Genomic DNA, 25,389 nt, shown 5'->3' with positions numbered 1-25,389 from the left:
CGTGAGGTTAGAATAGTGATTCTTAAACTACTTTTCAGATCATATATCTCTTTGAGAACCTAATGAAACTTTTAATGCATCCTTCTGGGACCCCAAATTAGGAACGTTTGGGTTGGAGAAGTGGTGAAACTAGCCTGTCCCTGTCGTGCTGTGGCTTGTCCTTCCTTTCCACCACCAGATGCCCTCTACTCACCAATGGGCCGTCATTACTATCTCAGCCTCAGGCTCCTTTGCTGTTATCCCTGCTCATTTAGACATCTTTACCTGCTGCTTTTGGGACTTGCCTGAGTCACCTGCTTTATTCCAGTTGACGTATCTCGTCTGTGAGTCCCAGCTCTTCCTGAACCACTGCAACTTAATGACTGTTTTGGCAGGTGAACAGTGAACTTTTGTTTTTTTTTTTTTGGTGCTTGGTCAAGAAGAATTGAGAACAGAGAACTAGAAGATGGATGGAGGACCTTTCTTTCTCTGTGCTGTTGACAGTGAGGGTATCCCATCCTTCCCGCCAAAACATAAATCACACAGAAGTATTTGAAAGAACCTACCCCATGTCATCAATAATTTTAGAGTTATCTTCTTGGGAGCTTTCTGGAGCTGCATTTCCATTTGCAAGAAATCTCTGTATGTCAGAGAAAAAAACTAATTTTGGCTTACCCACCTTTGGGTAATAAACAGGAACTATGTGATGCATTGTTTCAAAGTTACCTGTAGCGTACAAAGAATTAAAAGCATTCTGCTTTGAAACTAATAACTAAATTGTAAACATGACATAGAACAGCATTAGACTATATTTTGAGAAATGGAATTAAATATGACTAAATAGTTTCATAGCAAAACCAATAAAAAGTTAATGTCCAAGATAAAATATGACAGATTTTCATACGTGAGAACCCACACAGGAAAGTTCATGGTCAACTCTCATAGATAAAATGGGTATACCAACATTAATTAATATTAACTACCCTTGTGTTTTGCTGTTATGTGTTTATTTTTTCAGTGTTTTTAACCTTTAGGGAGTAGATTAGTCAATTACAGTTTTTGTAATCTGTTCATACCTTATTTCCACACTTAACATCATTTCCCTGTTTATAGATCCTCGTAACTTTCTAGCAATGATTTTTCTTTTAAGTAGAAACTGCCTTAATCAACTCTAATTCTCAGAGCTTAGCATAATCTTGGGCATATCCGCAGTGCTCAACAAGTGTTTATTAAGTGAATAAATGAATGTTTCCATCAAAACACTACAAAAGTAAATGCTGAAAGTTATTAAGATATTTTGAACTTCGTTAAAGTATTTGACTACTTCTGATTTTGAGACTGTATTTAGGACAAGATTTTTTATTGTAAGATCCTTGAAGTTTAAAGACATAATCCCTGTAATTTTATTATTATAGAGCTCCAAATTTACAGGGCTACCAAAAATATGTCAAAGGTCAGGAAATTTAAAAATGACCATCTTCCTAAGAATTCCTCTTCACTTACAATGTATTTGGTTGTGCAGAGGTATCTTTAAATGGTTCATATTAACTCTTCTAAAGTCCTGAAGGTATACTGTAGATTTTCAAAAGCACAGTGTATCTTCTAGACTTTAATTCACGCTTTCCATTTCTCCTGAGCAGCAATAACAGAGAGACTTTACATGAAGACCATAGTGCAAGCTATCGGCCAGGTGCATAGTTACTGTGTGTTACATGCGTGTGTCTAGGGAGGTCACTGGTTGTAAGCCTGGGAGGCTCAGGAACTGTACCATTTGTTTGCAAAGGGTTCACAGAAGCATGTAGGTGACAAGAAAGAAGGATATCTATAAATGGCCAAGAGAAAATACCTAAGTACTCCTGAGAAAAGGGCTTCCCTGGTGGCTCAGCAGTAAAGAATTCACCTGCAGTGCAGGAGCCACAAGATGTTCAATGTATAATCTCTGGGTCAGGAAGATCCCCTGGTAGGAGCGCATGGCAACCCACTCTAGTATTCTTGCCTGGAGAACCCTACGGACTGAGGAACCTGGCAGGCTATAGTCCACGTGGTAACAAAGAGTCGGACTTAGCACACGCCTGAGGCAAACTCAGATAATTTCTATTGCAGGTAGTCAGCTTTCAATTTAAATTTAATTTAGTTGACCTTAAAGTCTGTTTTTCAATAGAGTAAATAATATAATTTATTTGAATACTTATAAAATTTCAAAGTTCTTTCATAATATAGTCTCATTTTTCTCCCTAGTTTCTTTGTATTTGCAAAAATTATATGTTTACATATCATGCATTTATACAGTTGCAGATTTTTCTAAATTCCTGCCAAACCGAAGTGAATTTCTAAGTAGGGCAGACATTATTGTCCTTATGTCCAAGCATGAGTTGTCCACCGGTCATCAATACAGTAATCACTAGAAACCAAAGCTCTTTGATAAAGTCAGATAACTTTGATTAATTACTGGGCTTCCCTGGTGTCTCAGATGGTAAAGAATCTGCCTGCAATGGGGGAGACCCAGGTTCAGTCCCTGGGTTGGGAAGATTCCCTTGGAGAAGGGCATGGCAACCCACTCCAGTATTCTTGTCTGTAGAGGAGCCTAGCAGGCTACAGTCCATGGGATTGCAAAGAGTTGGACATGACTGACCAACTAACATTTTTACTTTCACTTTCTGCTATCTTTGTGACCTTAGACAAGTTATCTCATCTTTCTAAAACTCAGCTTTCTCAGCTGAAAAATGGATATAATTTTTCCCACAAGGTAAAATGATTAAAGCAGTAATGCATATAAAGATCTAAAATGATTGGCACGATAATATTGGTTCTTTTTTCTTCCTTTGCCCCTCTTTTTGGCTTCCTAGACTGGAGTGCTTTCCATTTAAATTATTAATGGTTATCATGATAGCAACTACAATAAGGTATGAAATGACGCTTCTGTACTTTGTAGCATTCCATATGGCTTTTAAAAAAAAAATTGTGGTAAGAACACTTAACATGGAATCTACCCTGTTACTGTTTTAAATGTCCAATAAATACATTATTGTTGACTCTAGCCCAGCTTTGTGGGCTTCCCAGGTGGTGCTAGTGGTAAAGAACTGCTTGCCAGTGCAGTATACATAAGAGACATGGGTTTGATCTCTGGGTTGGGAAAATCCCCTGGAGAAGGGGATGGCAACCCACTCCACTGTTTTTGTCTGGAGAATCCCTTGGACAGAGGAGCCTGGTGGGCTATGGTCCATAGGGTTGCAAAGAGTCACACATGACTGAAGTGACTTAGCATGCATGTGCAGCTTTGTACAGCATATCTCTAGAGCTTATTCATTTTGCTTGACTGAAACTTTATATCCACTGATTAGTAACTCCCCATTACCCTCCCACCCACAGCCCTGGGCAGCCACCATTCTGTTCTTTGATTTTATGAAATAGACTATTTTAGATACCTCATATATGTGGAATTATGGAGTATTTGTCTTTCTGGAACTGGCTTATTTCATTTAGCATAATATCCTCAAGGTTCATCCACATTGTTTCATATTACAGAATTTCTCTCTTTTTTTTTTTTTAAGGCTGAGTAGTATTCAGTTGTTTGTATATACCTAATTTTCTTTATCCATTCATTCCTCAGTGGACATTTAGGTCTCTACATCTTGGCTATTATGAATAGTAATAGCCAACTGCAATGAACATAGGAGTGTTAACATCTCTTCAAGATCCTGATTTCAGTTCTTTTGGATATACTCAGAAGTGGGATTGCTGGATCATATGGTTGTTCTATTTCTAAATCTTGAGGCATTGCCATACTTTTTTTCATGTTGGTCGCACCATTTTGCATTCCCACTGACAGCATGCAAGGATTCCACTTTTATCCACATCCTCACCTACATTTGTTGTTGTTTTGTCATATGATAAGAGTTTTTCTGACAGGTATGAGGAAATATCTCATTGTGATTTTGATTTGCCTTTCCTGGTTAATTAGTGACATTGAACATTTAAAAAATATACCCATTGGCCATTTGTAGGTTTTCTTTGGAAATATGTCTGTTGGAAATGCTGTTGGGAAAATGGAATCAATTAACTTGCTCAACAAAGGGTTGCCACAGACCTTCTATTTGTATAAAATGTAGTATCAGGGAAGTGCAGTAAAGTGCAATCAAAAAATGTGTGCCTGAAATTATTTATTTATTTATTGAAATGTAGTTGATGCATAATATCTTGTTAGCTTCAGGAGTGTTACATAGTTATTTGACATTTGTATCATTGTAAAATGATGACCACCATATGCCTGGAAGCTGCAGTACTTTGGCTGCCTGATGGGAAGAGCCAACTCATTGGAAAAGACCCTGTTGCTGAGAAATAGAGGGCAGGAGGAGCAGGGGGCAACAGAGGATGCGATGGTTGGATGGCATCACCGACTCAATGGATATGAGTTTGCGCAAACTCTGGGAGATAGTGAAGGGCAGGGAAGCCTGGTGTGCTTCAGTCCATGGGGTCACAAAGAGTTGGATACAACTTAGTGACTGAACAGCAACAACAAATAAGCCTAGTAACCATATGTCCTCATCCAAAGTTATTGTAATATTGTTGAGCATATTCTTTGTGCTGTATGTTTTGTCCGTGTGGCTTATTCATTTTATAACTGGAGGTTTACCTTTTAATCCCCTTCACCTGTTCATCGCACTCCTCCTGGCAACCACTCTTCTGTATGAGTCTGTTTTCATTGCCTTGTTTTTTAGATTCCACATATGAGATCATTCAGTGTTGGCCTTTCTCTTTTTGACTTATTTTACTTGGCATAATACCCTCTATATCCACCTATGTTGTCACAAGTGGTAAGATACTATTCATATTGTTAATGGCTGAGTAATATTCCATTGTATATATTGCATCTTCTTCATCGATTCTTCCATACCCAGTAGTGAAGTTACTGGATCACATGATCACATGGTCCATTCTGTTTTTAATTTTTGAGGCACCTCCATACTGTTTACCATGGTGGTTGCACCAATTTACAGTCCTACAAACAGTGCACCAGGGTTCCCTTTTCTCCACATCCTTGCCAACACTTGTAATTTGCCTTTTTGATAATTGCCATTCTGACAGGTGTAAGGTGATATCTCATTGTGGTTTTGATTTGCATTTCTCTGATGATTAGTGATGCTGAGCATCTTTTTATTTGTCTGTTGACTGTCTGTATGTCTTCTTTGGGAAAAATGTCTATTCAGGTCCTTGCTCATTGTTTCATTGGGTTATTTGTTTTTCTGATACTAAGTTGTGTGAGTTCTTTATGTATTTTGGATATTAACCCCTTATACGTCCTGTCGTTTGTAGATTTCTTCTCTCATTCACTAGGCTGTCTTTTCACCAGGTTGGTAAGTCTCCTTCACTGTGTAAAATCATTAGGCTGTCTTTTCACCAGGTTGGTAGTCTCCTTCACTTTGTAAAATCACTAGACTGTCTTCTCACCAGGTTGGTAGTCTCCTTCACTTTGTAAAAGCTTTTGAGTTTGGTGTAGTCCCATTTGTTTGTTTTTGTTTCCCTTGCCTGAGAAGACAGATTCTTTCACATGTAGCTGTCTAGTTTTCCTCACACCATTTACTGAAGAGGCTGTCTTTTCCCCACTGCATATTCTTGCCTTCTTTGTTGTAAATTAATTGGCTGTATAGTTGTGAGTTTATTTCTGGTCTCTCTATTCTGTTCCATTGATCTGTGTGTCTTATTTTTGTGCCAGTACCATGCTGTTTTGATTACTGTTGTTGCTGAGTCACCAAGTCATGTTCAACTCTTTGTGACTCCATGGACTGCAGCATACCAGGCTTCCCTGTCCTTCACAATCTCCCAGAGTGTGCTCAAACTCATGTCCACTGAGTCAGTGATGCCATCCAACCATCTTATCCTCTGCTGTCCTCTTCTCCTCTTGCCTTCAATCTTTCCCAGCATCAGGGTCTTTCCCAATGAGTCAGTGAATATTCAGGACTGATTTTCTTTACGATTGACTGGTTTGATCTCCCTGATTACTGTAGCTTTGCAGTATACAGCTGACCCTTGAATGACACAAGTGTGAATTCCTCAGGTCCACTTTTACATGAATTTTTTTTTCTATAGTATATACTACAGTATTACATGATCTGAGGTTGGTTGAATCCTCAGATGTGGAACCAAAGATATGGAGGGCTGACTGTAAAATCACATGCAGATTTTCGAGATTGGGGAGGGTCAGTGCCCCTAACCTCCTCATTGCTCAGGGTTCAACTGTAGCTTGAAAACAGGGAGCATTATCCCTTCAGTTTTATTGATCTTTCTCAACATTGCTTTGGTTGTACTTTGGCATCTTTGAGGTAATACTGAAAACAGGTAAATCCTTACCCTGAGTCTAGTTTTGCCCTTCACAGCCAACCACGTATAAGCAGAGGGGGAAATGCCTCTTGTCCATTTTATAAGTTTCAAATCTTGAGAAATTCATATTGCCAATACAGTATCATCACTCGTGAGATAAAAGTAACAGTTCATGTTCAGTGGATACAATATGGCAAAATCATCAGAGCTTTCCACCTCCTTCTCTTCACCTCAACCTCCTTGTCCTAGAGTGATAGAGCTCCTAGGATATGCTGTCTATGCATAAAGCCACACTACACTGTTTTAGTTCCTCTTTCCCTGTTCGCCTGGTCTCACTTCTTCCCATGTCTCCATCCTGTTAGCTGTGGAACTAGAAAACGAACATGGAACAGAGGAAGTGGCTCATTCCAATATTGTTGACTACAGAATTGGTGAAGAGTGAATTCTAGGATACTCCCCAATATGGTAAAGATGATTATTACACATTACACTTAGCTACAGTTAGTTTCATTAGTTAGGCTATACTCGGGAGGTTGCCATATCCTTGTAACACCACCTTAGGCATATTATAATCAAAATATTCAAATGATAGGGTATGTACTTAAGAAAGGGGACAGGCCACCAAGTATAGGCCACATATATGATTGTGATACATCTTTATTTTTTATCCTGATGAAAATGTGATTTTTGTGCTGTTACTAAATGAATATACTTGTGACTTCAGTTTCACAAGTTATATAGCTGATTGTTGTTTCACCATTTAGATAACTAGTATCATTCACTTTTTAAAAAATTTTGACTGCACGGGGTCTTCGTTGCACCAACCACATGGACTGTTCCTTGCGGCATGGGCTCAGTAGTTGTGGCACACAGGCTTCTCTAGTTGCCATGTGTGGGCTTAGTTGCAGTACATGAGATCTTAGTTCCCTTAGGGCCCAGGGGTGGAATCTGGGCCCCCTGCATTGGCAGCTTGGAGTCTTATCCACTGGACCGCCAGGGAAGTCCCCATGCACTTTTGCCAGATATAAAATTATACATTTCCCCCACCCTCATGGCTCTCTGTTTATATAGCCAACATAATTATAACTCAGTATGAACTAAACATAGCTTTTTTTGATAGTAGCTACCGTTTTTATATATAAACATTATAGGAAATTTTTTCTAGAAATTGTAATCAAGTTAAGAAAAAAAGCCCATTAAAAAAATGAAACAAACCCTCCTAATTTTTGGCATTTTGTTGTTGTTCTTGAGTATAATATTCCTTTTGCTGGCAGGAGTGACCGACTATGAATGATGGCCTACTTACTGTTGCATGAGTTATGTGTATCCTCATTCTTACTGTTCTTTTTCTTGCTGGTTTTCTTGGCATCTTTGGATGCTTTCCAATTCATTAGGAATTGTCTTTCCATGTTTTTAATTTCTTTTCCATCAAGGAATTCTAGAGAAAAACAATATATATGTTTAAAATGTAATATATACATGTTATAAATGCTATCTATCAGTACAACATAAATATTACTATATAATACATAAATATTATAATACATATAAAATATATATACCACTGGTTTAGGGCACATGAACTTAAGTTACACTCTAGACTGAAATAAATTTATTTTTAAAATACCTTATTTATACAACTTCTTGTATTTGTACAATTTCTGTTGAGCTTTTATTTTTATTTTTTCTGATTTCAAAAAGAATATGTGCTTTTTATAAACAACTAAAACGTGATGGCAAAAACATAAAATGACTCCGTAATTACTATCCGTATCTCTCCTTTCCATGACTAACAAAGAGAATCACTATAAACAATTAGATGTCTGGTTGCCCTTCTTGAAGCATAAGTTACATTGTTATTTTACAAAACAAAAATGTCATACTTAACAAAAATTAAATATTTAATAATTTTACGGTTATTCATAGAAAAAGAAAAGTATATTTTATGTTAATGTCAATAAGAAGTTTTATATATGTAACATGGTATTTTAAAAGTACATACATTAAGATATAGGAAATAATAGGAATAATACACATAGCTGGCTTCTTTATTCTACGAATTGAAATTTCAGCTATTTTAACGTTTTGTTCCTTTTAAAAGTTTTGAAAATTGAGCATATTCAGTTACACAAATAATTTTTGTATGTTGTATGTATGATATTTGGAAAATTCAAAGAAATGGAAAAAAGCAAAACATCGCCTGTATTTCACAACCCGAAATAATCACTGAAATCACTGATAATACTTGAGTATATTTCTTAGCATTGGTTTGTTTTCTAGGTATGTACCATGTATATATGTGTATATTATATAGAAATGGAACTCTCTATATAGTATTAACATCCTACTTTTTAAATATTATATTGTGAACATTTTATCATGTCTTTCTTTAAAGACAATTTTTAATGAATGATAGTATTCTAAATATAAATATACAAGTAATTTACTTTAAAAATATACCTAATATACATGATCGTTCTTCCTGTGTGTTCTCTGTTTCCTACTCTTGGCTGATGGGGTAAAGGGTAGGCAGGGTGTGATCCTCCCATATGTGTTTTTTGAAAAATCGTTTTGGATACTTTTGATACGCCTGTCAACCCCTCCTTCCCTCAAGAGAACCACTGTACTAGCGTTGTGATTAACCAAGGTTTACTACAGCCATGAGTTTTGAAATGGTTGGTTAGTTTTTATGGGGTCGCAAAGAGTCAGACACGACTGAGCGACTGAACTGAACTGACTGAACTGATGCCCAAGTACAGCATGTCAGGTGGCGCTAGTGGTAAAGAAAGTGAAAGTGAAAGTTGCTCAGTCGAGTCCAGTACGACCCCACGAACTGTGTAGTCCCTGGAATTCTCCAGGCCAGAATATTGGAGTGGGTAGCCTTTCCCTTCTCCAGGGGATCTTCCTAACCTAAGGATCCAACCCAGGTCTCCCGCATTGCAGGTGGATTCTTTACCAGCTGAGCCACAAGGGAAGCCTGAGAATACTGTAAAGAACCCGCCTGCAAATACAGGAGATGTAAGACACATGGGTTTGATCCCTGGGTCAGGAAGATACTCTGGAGGAGGGCATGGAAACCCACTCCAGTATTCTTGCCTGGAGAATCCTGTTGTCAGAGGAGCCTGGTGGGCTACAGTCCATGGGGTTGCAAAGAGTCGGACATGACTAAAGTGACTTAGCATGCATGCATGCACACACAGCATGTCATAGAAACTCTCCCACAATCTCCTCTGTGAGAGGGCAGTGCTTATCCTTCTGATACTGTGTAAGCTGGTCCCTACTGAAGAGCACTCGTCCATTTTCCCTTATATAGTGCATATTCAGGAATGTTATTATTTGTAAGGGTCTCATAAAGTGACTCCCTACTTTGCTCCCATTTTAAATGAAAGGAAAGTTCTTAAGGCGCCATTTGGCAAATGTCAAGCAATGAAAACTTTGATCAGTTTTACCTACAGAACCAAGAGTCTCGTGGCATCTTCAGAGGATTTGTGCCAATGAAAACTTGGCAAAAGGTCAGCAAGTTGTACACATTTATGACTAAATATTTTTTGTTGGTAACAGCCACATTTTCTTTTTTAAAGAAAGTGTTTGATATCTTAATTATTTCTGAACAGAATATATTTTTTCATGTTTTATTTCTCAATTTTAACTTTTGTTCTTATTAAAATATCAAATTTAAAGCTGACCATTTTTGTAGGTCCAGATGTTATATTCATATTTCTGAAGGCTTGCTGATACATTAACTAAAGAGTTAACCAAGTCTCTTTCTCTAGGAAAATTATATTAATATAATAGAAACATGTACCCAGTGATTTGGACACCAGTATCAGTCTATCTCTGTATTTTGGTTTGAGACAAACAGGATTTCTATTTAGATCCATTTTCCACAGCTTCATCAACTTGTTCAGTAAAAACTCCAAATCCTATAATTAGAGGAGAAAAAAGCAAGACACAGGTATTTCATACTTATCAATATTTTTTTCATGTCAGTTAACTGTTTTTAAAGGTAATTACTATTTTCCATGGAGTTCTAGCTCAGTGCCAGGTACTTAGATGATGTACAATACATCTTTTTTTGATGAAATGGTCTGTAGTATTAATAGAAGGGGCTAAAGATGAGACAAAAAGTAAGGTCCTGAGTTGAGGACCACAGAATTGTACTGTGTCACACTAGCTTAAATGGACCCAACCTGTATCTCAGGAAACACTTTGCCTTTCTGGCTATCCATGCTACAGAAGATGCCTTGTTCTTAGCAGAGTTTATGGAAGTTTACAGATTAAGGCCATTATGGAGTAGTAAGTAAGCAGTCCATTGACATTGCAAGCAATATAGTTGCTTTTCCTTTTAAAACCTATAAAAAATGTATCAAAGGGAGAAAATGAAGAAAAAAATCCCATGTGTGTTTATTACCCAAAGATCACTTAAGAAATATTTCTTTTTGGCTGCGCTGGGTCTTTGTTGCTGAGTGCAGGCTTTCGCTGGCTGCTGTGAGCAGGGGCTACTCTCTAGTTGCCGTGGCAGGTTTCTCACTGTGGTGGCGTCTCTTGTGGAGCACCAGCTCTGGGGCACACAGGCTTCAGTAGTGGTGACGTATGGGCTCAGGAGTTGCGCATCACCAGCTCTAGAGCATGGTGTCAGTAGTCGTGGCACACGGGCTTAGTTGCCTTGTGGCATTTGGAATCTTCCAAGACCAGGGATCAAACTGGCGTCCCCTGCACTGGCAGCCAGATTCCCAACTGCTGAACCACCAGGGAAGTCCCAAAGATCACTTTTAATGTGTTATGTATCCTTCTAGTCTTCTTTTTTGAGCATAGGGATTTCTTTTTTAATTGTCAATCATACTGTGTGTACAGTTTTGTTTTATGTGCATCATAAACATTTTCATGTTTTAATAGCTTTTAAGAAAATCAGCTTATTGATATTTAAAGGGATGATTAAATTGTTCTATGGTTGAAAACCCAACTAAATGTGAGAAAAACAGATTAGTCACCTTTAAGAACAAGCTTTCTGTTTGCCCTCATCACCTCCTCTCTCTCCCTGTTTTTTTTCAATCCAGTGTTACTGTCTTTCTCCAATGTCTTGTCTTTCTGTCATTCCTTTCCTTGCTTTCTTCCCTCTTTCTACTCTGTTGCCCATGATTGATTTTTAATAATTCAGTGGCCATAGGCAAAAAAAGGGAAAACTACCTTCAATAGGGCAAAACCATTATTTTAAAGCAAATGTGTTGCTGACAGTAATAATAAATACTGATAATAACTAATCCTGTGGAGAGCTTTTGGTTTTCTGAGCACTGCTGTATACATATGATACTGTGCATATCCAAGAGGACTGCTTTTCATTAGAATATGAGTATGAGAATTACAAAGTTAATAAAAGTTCCAGAGGATAGCAGCAGGCAAACACCTATGATTCTTTTGTTTTCTTCAGGCTAAGACCAAACTTATCATAGGTTATAAGGGAAAAATTAGGAAATACAAATTATACATACATATTCTTAATTTCTAAGCTGAAAGTAATTGTTAATGCATTGGCTGGTATTTTTATTCCCCATAGCATTTCCTCACCTTCAAAGCTGGATACTATTTAGCATTGTATATCTATTTAACTATTTGTATCTTCCACCTTATTCTTGCTTGATCCATGTTTACTGTTGCTTAGATATTTCATTTTTCCATTTTTGGAAAAAAACTCATATAATAAGACTATATTTATTCTTTAGACTTTAGAATATATATTTACCATGAAGCTTTGGTAGCAGGTCCCTTCTACATATTAAATATCCTCCCAAAACTGTAAAAGGAGGTAACAAAAATGGAACATCCAGATAGGTGCCTGTGTCTACATGAAGAAATGCTGTCTTTTGGGGAATAATTAGAAGCACAGCTGGGTTTTCAGAACCCACTGCAGAGCACTTTAATCTTTCAGAGACCAATGTCTTCCCATATAAAGTAGTATTTCTAGTTCTGCTTACTTCATTATTCATCAGGTATGTATTGAGTTACGGGTTAATTTTTGTGCTAGACTCCGATGGATTCAAATAAATAAGTTATGTGAAAAATACAAGGAATTGTATAAGCAATTGTACAAGCAATCCTAAACTTTCTGACATCGCTTCTTACTATTTGACCTTAGGCAAGTCTGTGACCTCATTTATAAAGTGAGGGTAATTAGAGTATTCGTTGCTGTGGCATGTAAAGTGTGTGAGGCAGAGCAGATAGGGAATACATGTGTTATTTCTCTGCCTCTTTGTCTGCCCTGCTACCCCTGAGCTACTTCTCTCTCAATTTTGGTCAACACAGAGAAAAAGTGACGTTAAGAGAGAGTCAGGTTCTGATCCACTGACAAGTAACTGATGCCTTAAAAGAAAGTTCTTTTCGAAAGTTCTAATTTCATCCTTCAGTCCTGGGTCATGGGTTATGCCCTCTTCTCAGCATTTGTTCCACAGCTTTTGATGCAACCATAATTTTCTGTGAGAATTTAATTGGATTTCTCTTAGTTTAAAAACCTCTGGAAGGATGGAACTACGCATTGCATCTTTGTACTGTGTTGAATATGATGCCCATTATAGTAACAATAAGAAAACTTTAAAATTTATATGGATAAAGAGTCCTGTATGTTTTTATTAATTGTTCATCACTTGATAAATGGCCCTCAGCATACTCCTCCTCCCAGTGTATGTTTATTTAAGACTAAACTAATCCTGTGTTGAAATATGATTACCCTTTGGATACGCTCTGGTTGTGCATTGCCTTCCTGTCTTTCATAAAATGCTTTCACTTTTGTGCCCTTCAGTAAGTTGCTAAAGGGAGCAGACACTTCTCTGGACAGTCTCGGTATGATAAATGATCATGTCATGCTATCACTTAGAGGAGTGCTGCAAAATACTAAGGAGCTGATTTTATTTCCCATGCAGGGCTGGTGTCTAAGCTCTAGGATAGGAGCGTGCTGCACTGGCAGTGCTCTTGCTGCAATTAATGATGGCCACTGATGAACCTGTATTTGACCAGCATGCGCCAATCTTTATTGGAAACGTCTAGCCCAACTGTCCTAACTAAATCTAAAGACAGCCATTTGTCATCCCTGTGACTGCCTGTCATCATCTGCCTGGGAAAATCTATAATTTTGGGCTTGTTCCTGACTAAACTGTGGAGTGAATAAATTTATCTTTTGAGTTACTTTGCTTGTCAGGATCAATATTGAGCAGAGGTTGAATAAATTAGAAACTGGAAATACATGACAGGCCATAGTGGTTTATTTGTTTGTATCTTATAAGTCAAATATTTTATAAAAGGCAAGCACGTCAAATTTTTGATTTCCACTGTTCATTCTAAAATGCTTTACCTCATGATAAATGGGCATCAGAAAACTAATGAAGTAAATCACTGACTGATATATCTGACTGGGAGATGAACTTTTCACATCATTTTATTGACTTAGCAAACTTTGCAGACATAAAAACTGAAGGTAAAGATTAAACTTTTTTTCAAGTTGTTATACATTTTTGCAGCCATGATATTTATTTGATTTAATAGTATCAGCAAGATATATAATGTTGGCCTTTTACTAGTTCATGGCTCATCAAGTTACTTGCAGAAATCCAGGTTTTATTATAAATGGTTAATACATTGTTGCATTCTTTTAAAAATATTTATTTAGTTGGGTGTGCTAGGTCTTGGTTGAGTCATGCGAGATCTTTAGTTGTGGCATGCAGACTCTTAGTTGCACTATATGTGGCATCTATTTCCCTGATCAGGGATTGAACCCAGACCCCCTGCATTTGGAGCATGGAGTCCTAGCCACTGGACTGCCAGGAAGTCCCCATTGTCTCATTCTTATTTAAAAGAGTTACCAGGGAAAAAATGCAAATAAATACTAGTCAAAAGAAAATATTTAAACTAGAGCTCTATGAGTTAAAAAAGGGAGTTTCTAAAGTATGGATTATTATTTGGCTTAAAATGTTTCTTTCTCCTCAGTGATTGATTCTGCCACCATTTTTATTAAAGAGAACTGGGTCATCTAGCATAGAGTTCTCTCAGTTTTCTGCCTTTGGTCTCACACTTCCTCTTCCATTCCTTTTTCCAATTTTTATCAGCAAAGGAAAAGTCCTACCTCTTTTCCCAAATGAATTAGTTCTCTCATCCCTTCCTCTCTCCACAGGCCTCCTACTCTTGGGATCATCCTTCTCTTCAATTTCCAGTCTCTCCACCTCCTCTGGGCTTTATCCTATCTCTTACCCACCATCACTACACTTCCTTAAATAGTAGTCCAGACCAATTCTTTTCTAACTTTTATGTCCTTATGAATCATGTAGAGTTCTTGTTTAAATGCAGGTCCTGGTTTAGTAGGTATGGGGGCAGAAGTTGAGATTCTGCACTTCTGATGCTGCTGGTTCTAGGACCACACTTGGAATTATAAGGGTCTTGGTCACTGCCTCTGCTTCCTCAATCACTGGGCACTGTTACAACCTGGTGCGTTTGATCAGGAACCACTAACATTACCACTGAGCAATACATTGACAATTTTGTACTTTCTTTGTCTCAGTTCTTGGAAGCAACTTACCCTACTTGACTGCATCCTTTATGGCTTTTCTTGCAGGCTCCCTGAGTCCTACTCTTACCTGCCCCTCGGCCTTTGCACATTATTCTCTTTACTTGGTAAGCCATTCTGTTCTTTCAGAGCTCAGCTCAGCACTGCCTTCCTAAGGGAAGCCTTCATTCAGCTCCCTAAGGTAGTTCCCCTAGTTATAGGCTTTCAGAGCGACATACTGCTCCTTTATAGCACTTGCCTGGGGTACAATTTTACTTATGTTTTGGATAGTTATGTGCTTAATGTTTCTCTTCCTCTCAATGCTGAGAGATCTTTGAGTTCAGGGACTGGATCTGTTTTTTTTTTTTTGCTCACTATCGTCTTCCCCTTTGTCTAGCAAGTGCTGCCACATGGTAGGTGTTCTGAATGAATGAAAAAGAAGAAATAGTGAATGCCTGAATGAATGAATGGATCTGAGGTGAGAAGCAGAACAAGAGTTTTAAGTAAGAGATTATATGGAACTGTTTTGAAAATTCTGCTGATTAGAAGTGCTGCAGACATAGAATGGAGAGACAGGATTTATCTTCTATTTTGTTTGTTCCTCTACTCCTCTTCTACCCGCACCTCGTCTCCCTCACCCAGAGTCTCTGCCTGGACTTTGGACTAGGGAATAGGAGAGATGCTGGCAGGGCTAGAAGATCTTGGGGGAAGGAGTCCGTGGCAGCTGTGGGTGAGAGGGAAGGAAATGAAATCCCAAATAGCAGGGAGGACAGAAGCTATTTGCCCAGATTCCTCCAGGTCCTTATGCAATCATCCTAAGGGACCATTATTTTTTTCATTTTTTTATTTCATGTATTTTCTGTAGATGCATTTGAGGAACCTACAGTGTCCAAATAAAGGGCAGCTGGTTTGAGTGCTAAAAGCCATCGGTAATTATAGTGGTTTGGTTAGAATTCTCTAATGATGTACATTTCTTTTTCCCCATGGCACAAAGCTGTCTGTTGTTGAAGACTCTTAGGATGGGTGTCAGTGACTTTATGTATGGCACATTGAGCTTTCTCTCCCATGGCACAGGGCTTGATGTCAGCAGCTTTGGGGCAACTTTGATCAATGAGTATAAAGAATGGAAAAATTAAAGCCAAAAAATGGAGACGCTGATCCCAGGAATATATAAAGAGAACTAAGTTAATATTCTGATGCTAACCTTCCTGCCCTTTGACTAAGCCTTCGGAGGATGATTTAAAATGACCATAAAAGCACATTCCAAATGACTCCTAGGCAAGTCTGTATTCAGACATCCAAGAAGCTGTGTCTCAGTGTTTTTAATTGTGTGTATCTTCTTGCTGGCAGCAAAAGAACTTGAGATTTCATCCTCACAATGTGAATATCTTTTCTCTATGGGAAGGAAAAGCAACTTCTGGTGTATCTCAGCCTTCGGAACTTACTAAATGATTTGCTTTCCTTCCCCAGATGGTTGAATATTTTAAATTGTTATTGTATTCATTCATTTTATAAACACGTAGTAGGTGTCTACTGTGTGCCAGGCACTGGCCTGAGCTCTAGGGCATCCTGAAATCGACAAAAAGGCCTTGCTCTTAAAGGCATTTTGATATTTGGGGGAATTCATTTGTAGTAGAATAATATTTATTTTAGTAATTATCTACTGCTGACCGTAGTTATCACAAACGTAGACACCGTATTAAAAAGCAGAGATATCACTTTACCAACAAAGGTCCATATAGTCAAAGCTATGGTTTTTTCAGTAGTCATGTACGGATGTGAGAGTTGGACTATAAAGAAGCCTAAGCACTGAAGAACTGATTCTTTTGAATTGTGGTGCCAGAGAAGACTCTTGAGAGTCCCTTTGACAGCAAAGAGATCAAACCAGTCAATCCTAAAGGAAATCAACCCTGAATATTCATTAGAAGGACTGATGCTGAAGCTGAAGCTCCAACACTTTGGCCACCTGATGTGAAGAACTGACTCATTAGAAAAGACCCTGATGCTGGGAAAGATTGAGGGTAGGAGGAGAAGGGGGCAACAGAGGATGAGATGGTTGGATGGCATCACTAATGCAATGGACATGAGTCTGAGCAGACTCTGGGAGATAGTGAAGGACAGGGTATCCTGGTGTGCTGCAGTATATGGGGTTGCAAAGAGTTGGACAGAACCTAGCAAGTGAACAACTACAGTGGCTATGAGATGAGCAAGGTAATAGTGCTAAATTTGGAAACAAGACCAGAAATAACTGTTTTAGAGTCAGTGGATAGCTGTCTGAAAGTGCTTATTTTTTTTTTTCTTGCTGTAAGTGCTTTTGAAACAAGAGTTCTATTTATGGGGGGAAAGAAGCCTATTCTTCTTCCTATGGTCTAATGTAAAGGAATTATATCACAGCCACGTCATTGCCAAACCAGAAACTATGAGGTCTTGGCAGTGGTTCAGCTCACAAATGACTGGTTCCAGGAAGTCTTCCCTAGCCCTAGGCTAAGTTAGTGATACTATAATACTTATGAAAACAGAACCACATTGTAGTCTGATCACTTGTTGACTTTTTTTTTATTCCCTGGGCCTGTACTCTTTCTTCTTCTGATCTACATAGAGTAGTATAATGCCTGGCAAACATGTAGATGCTCAATACATGTTTGAATGAATGAGTAATTGAATGAATGTGGTATGATATGGCATAATATGACCAGAATATAGCTAGTGCAAATTAGAATAAATTAAAGATACAGGTGTTTCCCTTGGAGGAGCAGCAAGGAGAGCGTTCACGTCTAGTTACAGTTACTAGAAACTCGTTCATTGGGAGATCAGAGTTAAGAGGCAAGAAATCTAGTGTCTTGTTCAGTTACTCAGTTGTGTCTGCTCCTTGCGACCCCATTGACTGCAGCACCCTAGGGTTCTGTGTCCTTCATCATTTCCCAGAGTTTGCTCAAACTCATGTCCATTGAGTTGATCATGCCATCCAACCATCTCATCCTCTGTCATCCTTTTATCCTCCTGCCTTCAATCTTCCCTAGCATCAGGGTCTTTTCTAATGAGTCAGCTCTTCACATCAGGTGACCAAAGTGTTGGAACTTCTGCTTCAGCATCAGTCCTTCTAATGAATATTCAGGGTTGATTTCCTTTAGGATTGATTGGTTTGATCTCCCTGTAGTCCAAGGGGCTCTCAAGAGTCTTCTCCAACAGTTTGAAAAGCAGCATTTCTTCGTCACTCAGCCTTTTTTATGGTCCAACTTTCACATCTGTACATGACTACTGGGGAAACCATAGCTTTGACTATATGGACCTTTGACAGCAAAGTATCTAGAGGGAAACATTTGATAGAAAAATAACATTGAGTGGAAAAAGCATATACTTGCTTCTCAGAGAAACATCTGTCTGTCGGTGAGGGATGGAGATCTTGGGGTATGGAAGAGAAAATCAGGTAAGAGCAGAATTATGCAAATAAATACATTACAAAGTAAAGACTAATGAACTACTTTTAGAACAAACTTAGAATAGTTTTAAAAGTAAGTTTATAGCTATAGTAAAATAAGTATTTTCAACCACAATTTCATGTAAATATTGAAAACTTTTTTCTTTACCTTACCTTCACATGCAGAAGTTGGTTGTCAGCTGCTATGAGCTGATTAAGATTCTCCAGTATTTCTAAGTCTCTTATGTCATCAATATTATTATTGCTGATATTCAATATAGAGAGGGATTTCTGTAAGAAAAGGAACTAATTTAGGATTAATAAATAATCTACTTAAATGCTATATGTAGAAACCAGAAATCCTAATCTGTGAAAAATTTTTAATTGATCAGTTCAGGCTGTTTTCCTCTTTAGACAAGAAAATAAAAATCCTTGGAAGTTTTGTTTTTATGCCATTTCTTTTTCTGATGAAACTTTTAGGACTATGGTAATTGTAATGTAACTTACTATTTTTGTCTAAAGTTCCTTCATAAATCTGATTTTTCTCTTCCAAGATATGAGAGAAATTTATAGATAGAAGCCAAGAAAGAAGGAAAGAGAGAAAAAAGATGTCCCAATAAGCAAATAACACATTGTAGAAAAAATGCTTATTTTAGTTTAAGCAAATTATCCTTCTGTGTTAAATATCACTAAGATTAGGGAGAAACAGTTTTCATCTTTGTTTTTCTAAATAGGAAACATGATCAAGAATTGAAAGAATATCTTGTTTGTATTTTTATCTGTATCTCTCCATATAGTTTTCTCTTGGTAATTTGTATGTTCAGGAGCCAGGTAAAATAATAATTACCAATCAACAAGAACTTCAAAATCAGCTGTTAATGAGGACATAAGTATATAATAGAGCAACACTAAGTCAGAGGCATCTAAACTGTTAAGGCCCAGGATTCTCTACCAAGATGGAGACAACTCACTCAGGTATCCCACCTTTAGAGAAGATACTTCCTGATACTTTTCAGGACTTGAAGTATAGCTTTAAAAGTATTCCTTTCAAATAGGATTTCAGAATCTGCCTGAATCTATGCCAAAATGAGCAAGCAAAAGTATTTTCAGTGGCAATTTGTAATAGAACTAGCCATCCCCACAGTGGGGTAAGTCTGCTTGGTTCAGCTGAGGTTGAGCTGAAACATAGTTGTTTCTATAGGAGAGTAGGGAGGATAGGATAGAAATCAGGTCACTCCTTTCTTTTCCAATTTAAAGCACTACCCAGGACTTCCCTGGTGGTCCAGTGGTTAAGACTCCATGCTCCCATAGTAGGGGAAAGTGAAAGGGTTAGTTGCTCAGTTGTATCCGACTCTTTGTGACCCCATGGACTGTAGCCTGGTAGGCTCCTCCTTCCATGGAATTTTCCAGGCAAGAATACTGGAGTTGGTAGCCATTTCCTTCTCCAGCGGATCTTCATCACCCAGGGATTGAATCCAGGTCTCCTGCATTGCAGGCAGATTCTTTACTGTCTGAGCCACCAAGGAAGCCCCAATGTAGGGGGCCCAGGGTTCAATCCCTGGACAGGGAACTAGATTTCCCATGCTGCAACTAAGATCCCCTGTGCTGCAACTAAGACCCAGAGCAGCCAAATAAATTATGTAGGAAAAATTAGTTTTAGCCCTTAAATTCTCAACTGACCATATAAACATGCACAGTATGTACAATGTCCAGATAAACCTTCACCACCTTTCTTTTTTTTTCATTATAACCATTGGTCACTATAGTCTTTGTCAGAATACTCAAATGCAGCCTTACTGCCAGAGAATGAAGGGTTCTTGGATCAAACACGAGCTTTTCTCCAAGGGGAAGCCTCTGACTCTCAACATGAAGCTCTCTTAGTCCTTCTAGTCCTTCTAAGCCTTCTATGACAGCAATGTAATTGCCTCCCAGATATCTGCAAAATATAAAACAAAATTTTAAGGAGGCATTCTGAGACATCACGGTCTATGTGTATGATGAAAACATAACAAAATCATTGAACTATTTGAAAATTATACAGTTTACCAATGAATATTGGGTGTATGTATGGGGTCTGGTTAGGGACGCTGACCTTCATGTAGTGAAATTTGCATATCACTTAGAGGGGCACTCTTTATCCCTGATTACTTCATATTTGCAGATCTACCAACTGGACCATGGACCATGCAGCTCTATAGTGTTTTCTATTGAAAAACCTCGGTAGTCAAAGGTCATCTGTACATGCAGAATGTTCTTTTGTATTAAATCAGTGAAAGGTTTGTTTATTTGATTCTTATAATTAATTAATTCTGAGAAATGTTCATTTTTAAAATAAGAGAACTGGACTAGTCCTCTCTATCTGTGCTCCTCTTGTGTTAGAGTGCATAAGAATCATCTGAGTTATAGGTTTAAAAGTAAAGATTTCTGAGCCTAACTGCCAGAGATTCTGATTTGGTTACCTAGGTTGGAACCCAGAAATCTGCATTTTAAAAATTGATATATAGTTGATTTACAGTATTGTGTTAGTTTGTGGTGTATAGCAAAGTGACCCAATTATATATATATATATTTTTTTTCAGATTGTTTTTCCATTATTGGTTATTAGAAGATATTGAACATAGTTCCCTGTGTTACATAGTAAATCCTTTTTGCATGTCTGTTTTATACAGCAATATGAAGTTTTAATAAGCGTCTCCCACCTTACTTCTTCCCCCCATTCTGAGACCTTGGCCTGCTTTTTGGAAAGCAGTGATAGTTCTTCCAATATGGGGAAATTGGATCCACTGGGCCCCATTGTTTAATTAAAATCATAGGCAGTAATGCCTTTTACAGTCAAATCTACATCAACATTATCAGTTCTATGACCCTGCCCTTTTGAGATGTGTGATTCTGAAAGGCACAGAACTCATTTGGGTTCCATGGATACTTTTTTCACCATTTGAGCCTAAATAAGCATGTTTTAGATATCCCTATAAGCCCTTGAGACAACTCACCCTCCTGCAAAAGAAGCATACCAGGGCTTACAGAATACAAATTATCAAGTATTACATATATAACAGTAATATTGCAGAGGAATAAAAATGGGACAGATAAAGGAAATGCTTGCATGCAAAAATATTACTGTAATGATGACAATTACATTACTGAGAAATAAAAGCACTTACAGTTTTTCCAGTTTCTTTAATGACCTGAGGTTCTCTATACATGAAATACAATTGTTTTGTAGGTATAAGTGGGTCAGATTGGTGGCATAATTCAGGTTAGTGATTTGACTAATGCGGTTATCATACAAATATAAAACACTAAGATTTTTACAAAGAGAGAGATCTTCCTAAAAGGAAAACAAAAACAGATCATACTTAATTTCTTATGAAAACTTAGAGGGTCGTTTTCAAGAAAGCTTTTCACTCTATCATTCGATACATTTCATTAAGGTTAATATAAAAGAACAGAATTCCCCCATTCTTAGCACAGTCAAAATAAGACCAGAATGCTTACAATATTAGTTCTAGGCTTTAGTATTCTGTAACCTTATCAATAAAATTGTTTTTGCTAAGAAAGGTTTTCCCAGTGCAAGCAGTTTTCCTTGGAAACAGTTAGACTCCTGGAAGTTAAAGCATCTAACCAATTATTGCTTCAACGTTATGAATCAGGGCTTAATCTTTCTGTAGGATTGGAAATAAACTGTGTGGTTTGGAATATTGAAAAACCACTGGAAATCATCTAGATATTCAAGAACAATGGATTAATAAGCTATAATAATGCGATTGAAGGGAACACCATTAAATATCCTTTAATTTCTTTAGTAATATCTTGTAGATCTCATTAAAAAAATGAAAACAGTACATTCAATATGACCCATTATTGTAAAACTATATGACTATATGTATAGTATGTATAGGGGGCTTCCCTGGTGGCTCAGGTGGTAGAGAATTTGCCGGAGTAATATGAGAGACCTGGGTTCAATCCCTGGGTCGGGAAAAATCCCCTGAAGAAGGGAATGGCTACCCACGCCAGTATTCTTGTCTGGAGAATCCCATGGACAGAGGAGCCTGGTGGACTATAGTCCAGGGAGTCACAGAGAGTTGGATAGGACTGACTGACTAACACTTATGTCTAGGAAAAAAAGGGAGAAAGGACATCACCCTTGGTTTTTCTATGTGAAAGAATTAAAGTCAATTTCTTTCTTTTTATATGTCTTTATATAAATGAACACTACTTACTTTTGAAGGTAAGAAAATACTTAAAGATATTTTTAAAGAATCTATCATTTTTTGTGTTGTGGTAGAGTTAGAGTAAGTAGGCAAGAGGTAGGAGTGAAATTCTGCTAAAAAATATCCCAGCTTTCATTAAGTTAAGATCTTTTAAAATACAGCCACATCTTGGGAACTAGTTGGATATACCAATTTCTATACTTTACATTGCTAATTATATAAAAATAAGAAATAATTTCAGAGTTCTTACAATTGCATCTATATTTTTATCTGAAAAATTTATATGAGTTATTTTCTTCAGATATTGTAGAACGTTTTCTTCTTTTCGGGGTTTAAGATTGCTGTTTTTGGCAATTAGATCCAAAGTCAGTCGAACCATGACTTCTCTATAAATCAAACTCTTGGCAATAGCTCTCTTCTGATAACCATGTTAAAAAGTGGTTTAAGTATTGTTTTATGCCCAACTTTCTAAAAAGCAAAGAAAAAAAGGAGTATTATGTACACAGCAATTTAGGAAAAATTACTTTGACTTTTTAATATATAAAACTATTGATAAAGTCGTTCACAAGCAGTTTTAGGGTTATGTTTTTTCTAAGTTTATAGTTTTAATTCTTTTCATAAAAAGATATAAAACACCAAAATTAAATTAAATTACAGTGCAAATTCAGTTTTACTTTTAAATCTTTTACTCTCCCTAGTGTTGACTTGTTATTGTGGATGGATCATTTTTCTCTCTTTGAGTTGAAAAAGACCTCAGTATCATTTAGTGTTCTCCCATGAAGAAATTAAAGGCCAGAGATTTGTCTCAAACCAATCAAGTTAGTGACAGTTGAAAATGAGACCAGGCCTCCTGGCTCTTTTTTTCATAGTACCTTGGTACCATAGTACCTTAGTGTCCAAAATCAAGAACACACGGTGTGAAAACCTTTAGTGTATTCATCGGACAGTGGTGAAAATACTTCTAGATGAGACCAAAATGTGCAAAGCAAAACTTTAATATATTTAGAAGGAAATACAGGTCTTTCTCTTAAAATTAGGATATGGAAGGAGTTAACTTATATGCTACAAAAAGCATAAAACACGAACAAAAAATTTCTTGATATCTTTTACTACATTAAAAAAATATAGCTTCTGCTTAATAGTATCTCTCCACCTTGATTACTCTTGATTCCTAACTCTTTTCTTTTATTTTCCAATTTTTTTATTATGATAAAATACAAAGTTTATCATCTTTACCATTTTATAAGTGTACAGTTCAGTTTTACTAAATATATTTATAATGTACAGCCATTGCCATAGTCTATCTCTAGTATTCTTTTCAGTTTGTAAAACTGAAATTCTATTCCTGTTAAACGATAACTCCCTATACTTACCTGTCTTCCATGGCCCAGGCAACCACCATTCTACTTTGTCTCTATGATTTTGATGATTCTAAGAACCTCATATAAGTGGAATAATATTTTATTTTTGTGACTGGCTTATTTCACTTAGCATAATGTCCTCAACATCACCAACTCAATGCACATGAGTTTGGGTAAACTCTGGGAGTTGGTGATGGACAGGGAGGCCTGGCGTGCTGCAGTTCATGGGATCTCAAAGAGTCATACGTGACCGAGCAACTGAATTAAACTGAACTGAATGTCCTCAAGGTTCATCCTTGTTGTAATGTAAGTCAGAACCTCCTTCCTTTTTTACTATTGAATAATATTCCAGTATATGAAAAGCATCTATTTCTGTTTTATTGACTATGCCAAAGCCTTTGACTGTGTGGATCACAATAAACTGTGGAAAATTCTGAAAGAGATGGGACTACCAGACCACCTGATCTGCCTCTTGAGAAATTTGTATGCAGGTCAGGAAGCAACAGTTAGAACTGGACATGGAACAACAGACTGTTTCCAAATAGGAAAAGGAGTACATCAAGGCTGTATATTGTCACCCTGTTTATTTAACTTATATGCAGAGTACATCATGAGAAACGCTGGACTGGAAGAAACACAAGCTGGAATCAAGATTGCTGGGAGAAATATCAGTAACCTCAGATATGCAGATGACACCACCCTTATGGCAGAAAGTGAAGAGGAACTCAAAAGCCTCTTGATGAAAGTGAAAGTGGAGAGTGAAAAAGTTGGCTTAAAGCTCAACATTCAGAAAACGAAGATCATGGCATCCGGTCCCATCACTTCATGGGAAATAGATGGGGAAACAGTGGAAACAGTGTCAGACTTTATTTTTCTGGGCTCCAAAATCACTACAGACGGTGACTGCAGCCATGAAATTAAAAGACGCTTACTCCTTGGAAGGAAAGTTATGACCAACCTAGATAGCATATTGAAAAGCAGAGACATTACTTTGCCAACAAAGGTCCGTCTAGTCAAGGCTATGGTTTTTCCTGTGGTCGTGTATGGATGTGAGAGTTGGACTGTGAAGAAGGCTGAGCACCGAAGAATTGATGCTTTTGAACTGTGGTGTTGGAGAAGACTCTTGAGAGTCCCTTGGACTGCAAGGAGATCCAACCAGTCCATTCTGAAGGAGATCAGCCCTGGGATTTCTTTGGAAGGAATGATGCTAAAGCTGAAACTCCAGTACTTTGGCTACCTCATGCGAAGAGTTGACTCATTGGAAAAGACTCTGATGCTGGGAGGGATTGGGGGCAGGAGCAGAAGGGGACGACAGAGGATGAGATGGCTGGATGGCATCACTGACTCGATGGATGTGAGTTTCAGTGAACTCTGGGAGTTGGTGATGGACAGGGAGGCCTGGCGTGCTGTGATTCATGGGGTCGCAAAGAGCTGGACACGACTGAGCGACTGATCGATCTAATATGTGTGTAGTAGATCTTGTTTACCATTCACCCATCTATGGACATTTGAGCTGATTCTGTGTTTTAACTATTGTGAATAATGCTGCTGTGAACATGGATGTACAAAAAT

General features: G+C 37.6%; 1 protein-coding gene across 2 annotated transcripts in view; it reads right to left on the bottom strand.

Annotated features, from left to right (window-relative positions):
• PPP1R42 (protein phosphatase 1 regulatory subunit 42) overlaps positions 1 to 25,389 on the bottom strand; it is a 44,846-nt gene that overhangs the window by 10,486 nt on the left and 8,971 nt on the right. The window contains exons 2-8 of one of the 2 annotated variants that reach the window (XM_070382308.1): positions 22,707 to 22,924; positions 21,407 to 21,573; positions 20,040 to 20,178; positions 18,417 to 18,548; positions 10,103 to 10,220; positions 7,604 to 7,735; positions 546 to 705 (exon numbers count right to left, since the gene is read on the bottom strand). In XM_070382308.1, coding sequence (XP_070238409.1) covers positions 546 to 705; positions 7,604 to 7,735; positions 10,103 to 10,220; positions 18,417 to 18,548; positions 20,040 to 20,178; positions 21,407 to 21,573; positions 22,707 to 22,835 — 977 coding nt within the window. In that variant the 5' untranslated portion in view covers positions 22,836 to 22,924. The remainder of the gene's footprint in view (positions 1 to 545; positions 706 to 7,603; positions 7,736 to 10,102; positions 10,221 to 18,416; positions 18,549 to 20,039; positions 20,179 to 21,406; positions 21,574 to 22,706; positions 22,925 to 25,389) is intronic. The other variant, XM_070382309.1, reaches the window with a different exon arrangement.

This window comes from Bos mutus, chromosome 14 (assembly GCF_027580195.1).
Source record: "Bos mutus isolate GX-2022 chromosome 14, NWIPB_WYAK_1.1, whole genome shotgun sequence".
NCBI classification, from domain to species: domain Eukaryota; kingdom Metazoa; phylum Chordata; class Mammalia; order Artiodactyla; family Bovidae; genus Bos; species Bos mutus.
The sequence above is the reverse complement of the archived record's forward strand: the minus strand, read 5'-3'. Positions and strand labels throughout refer to the sequence as shown.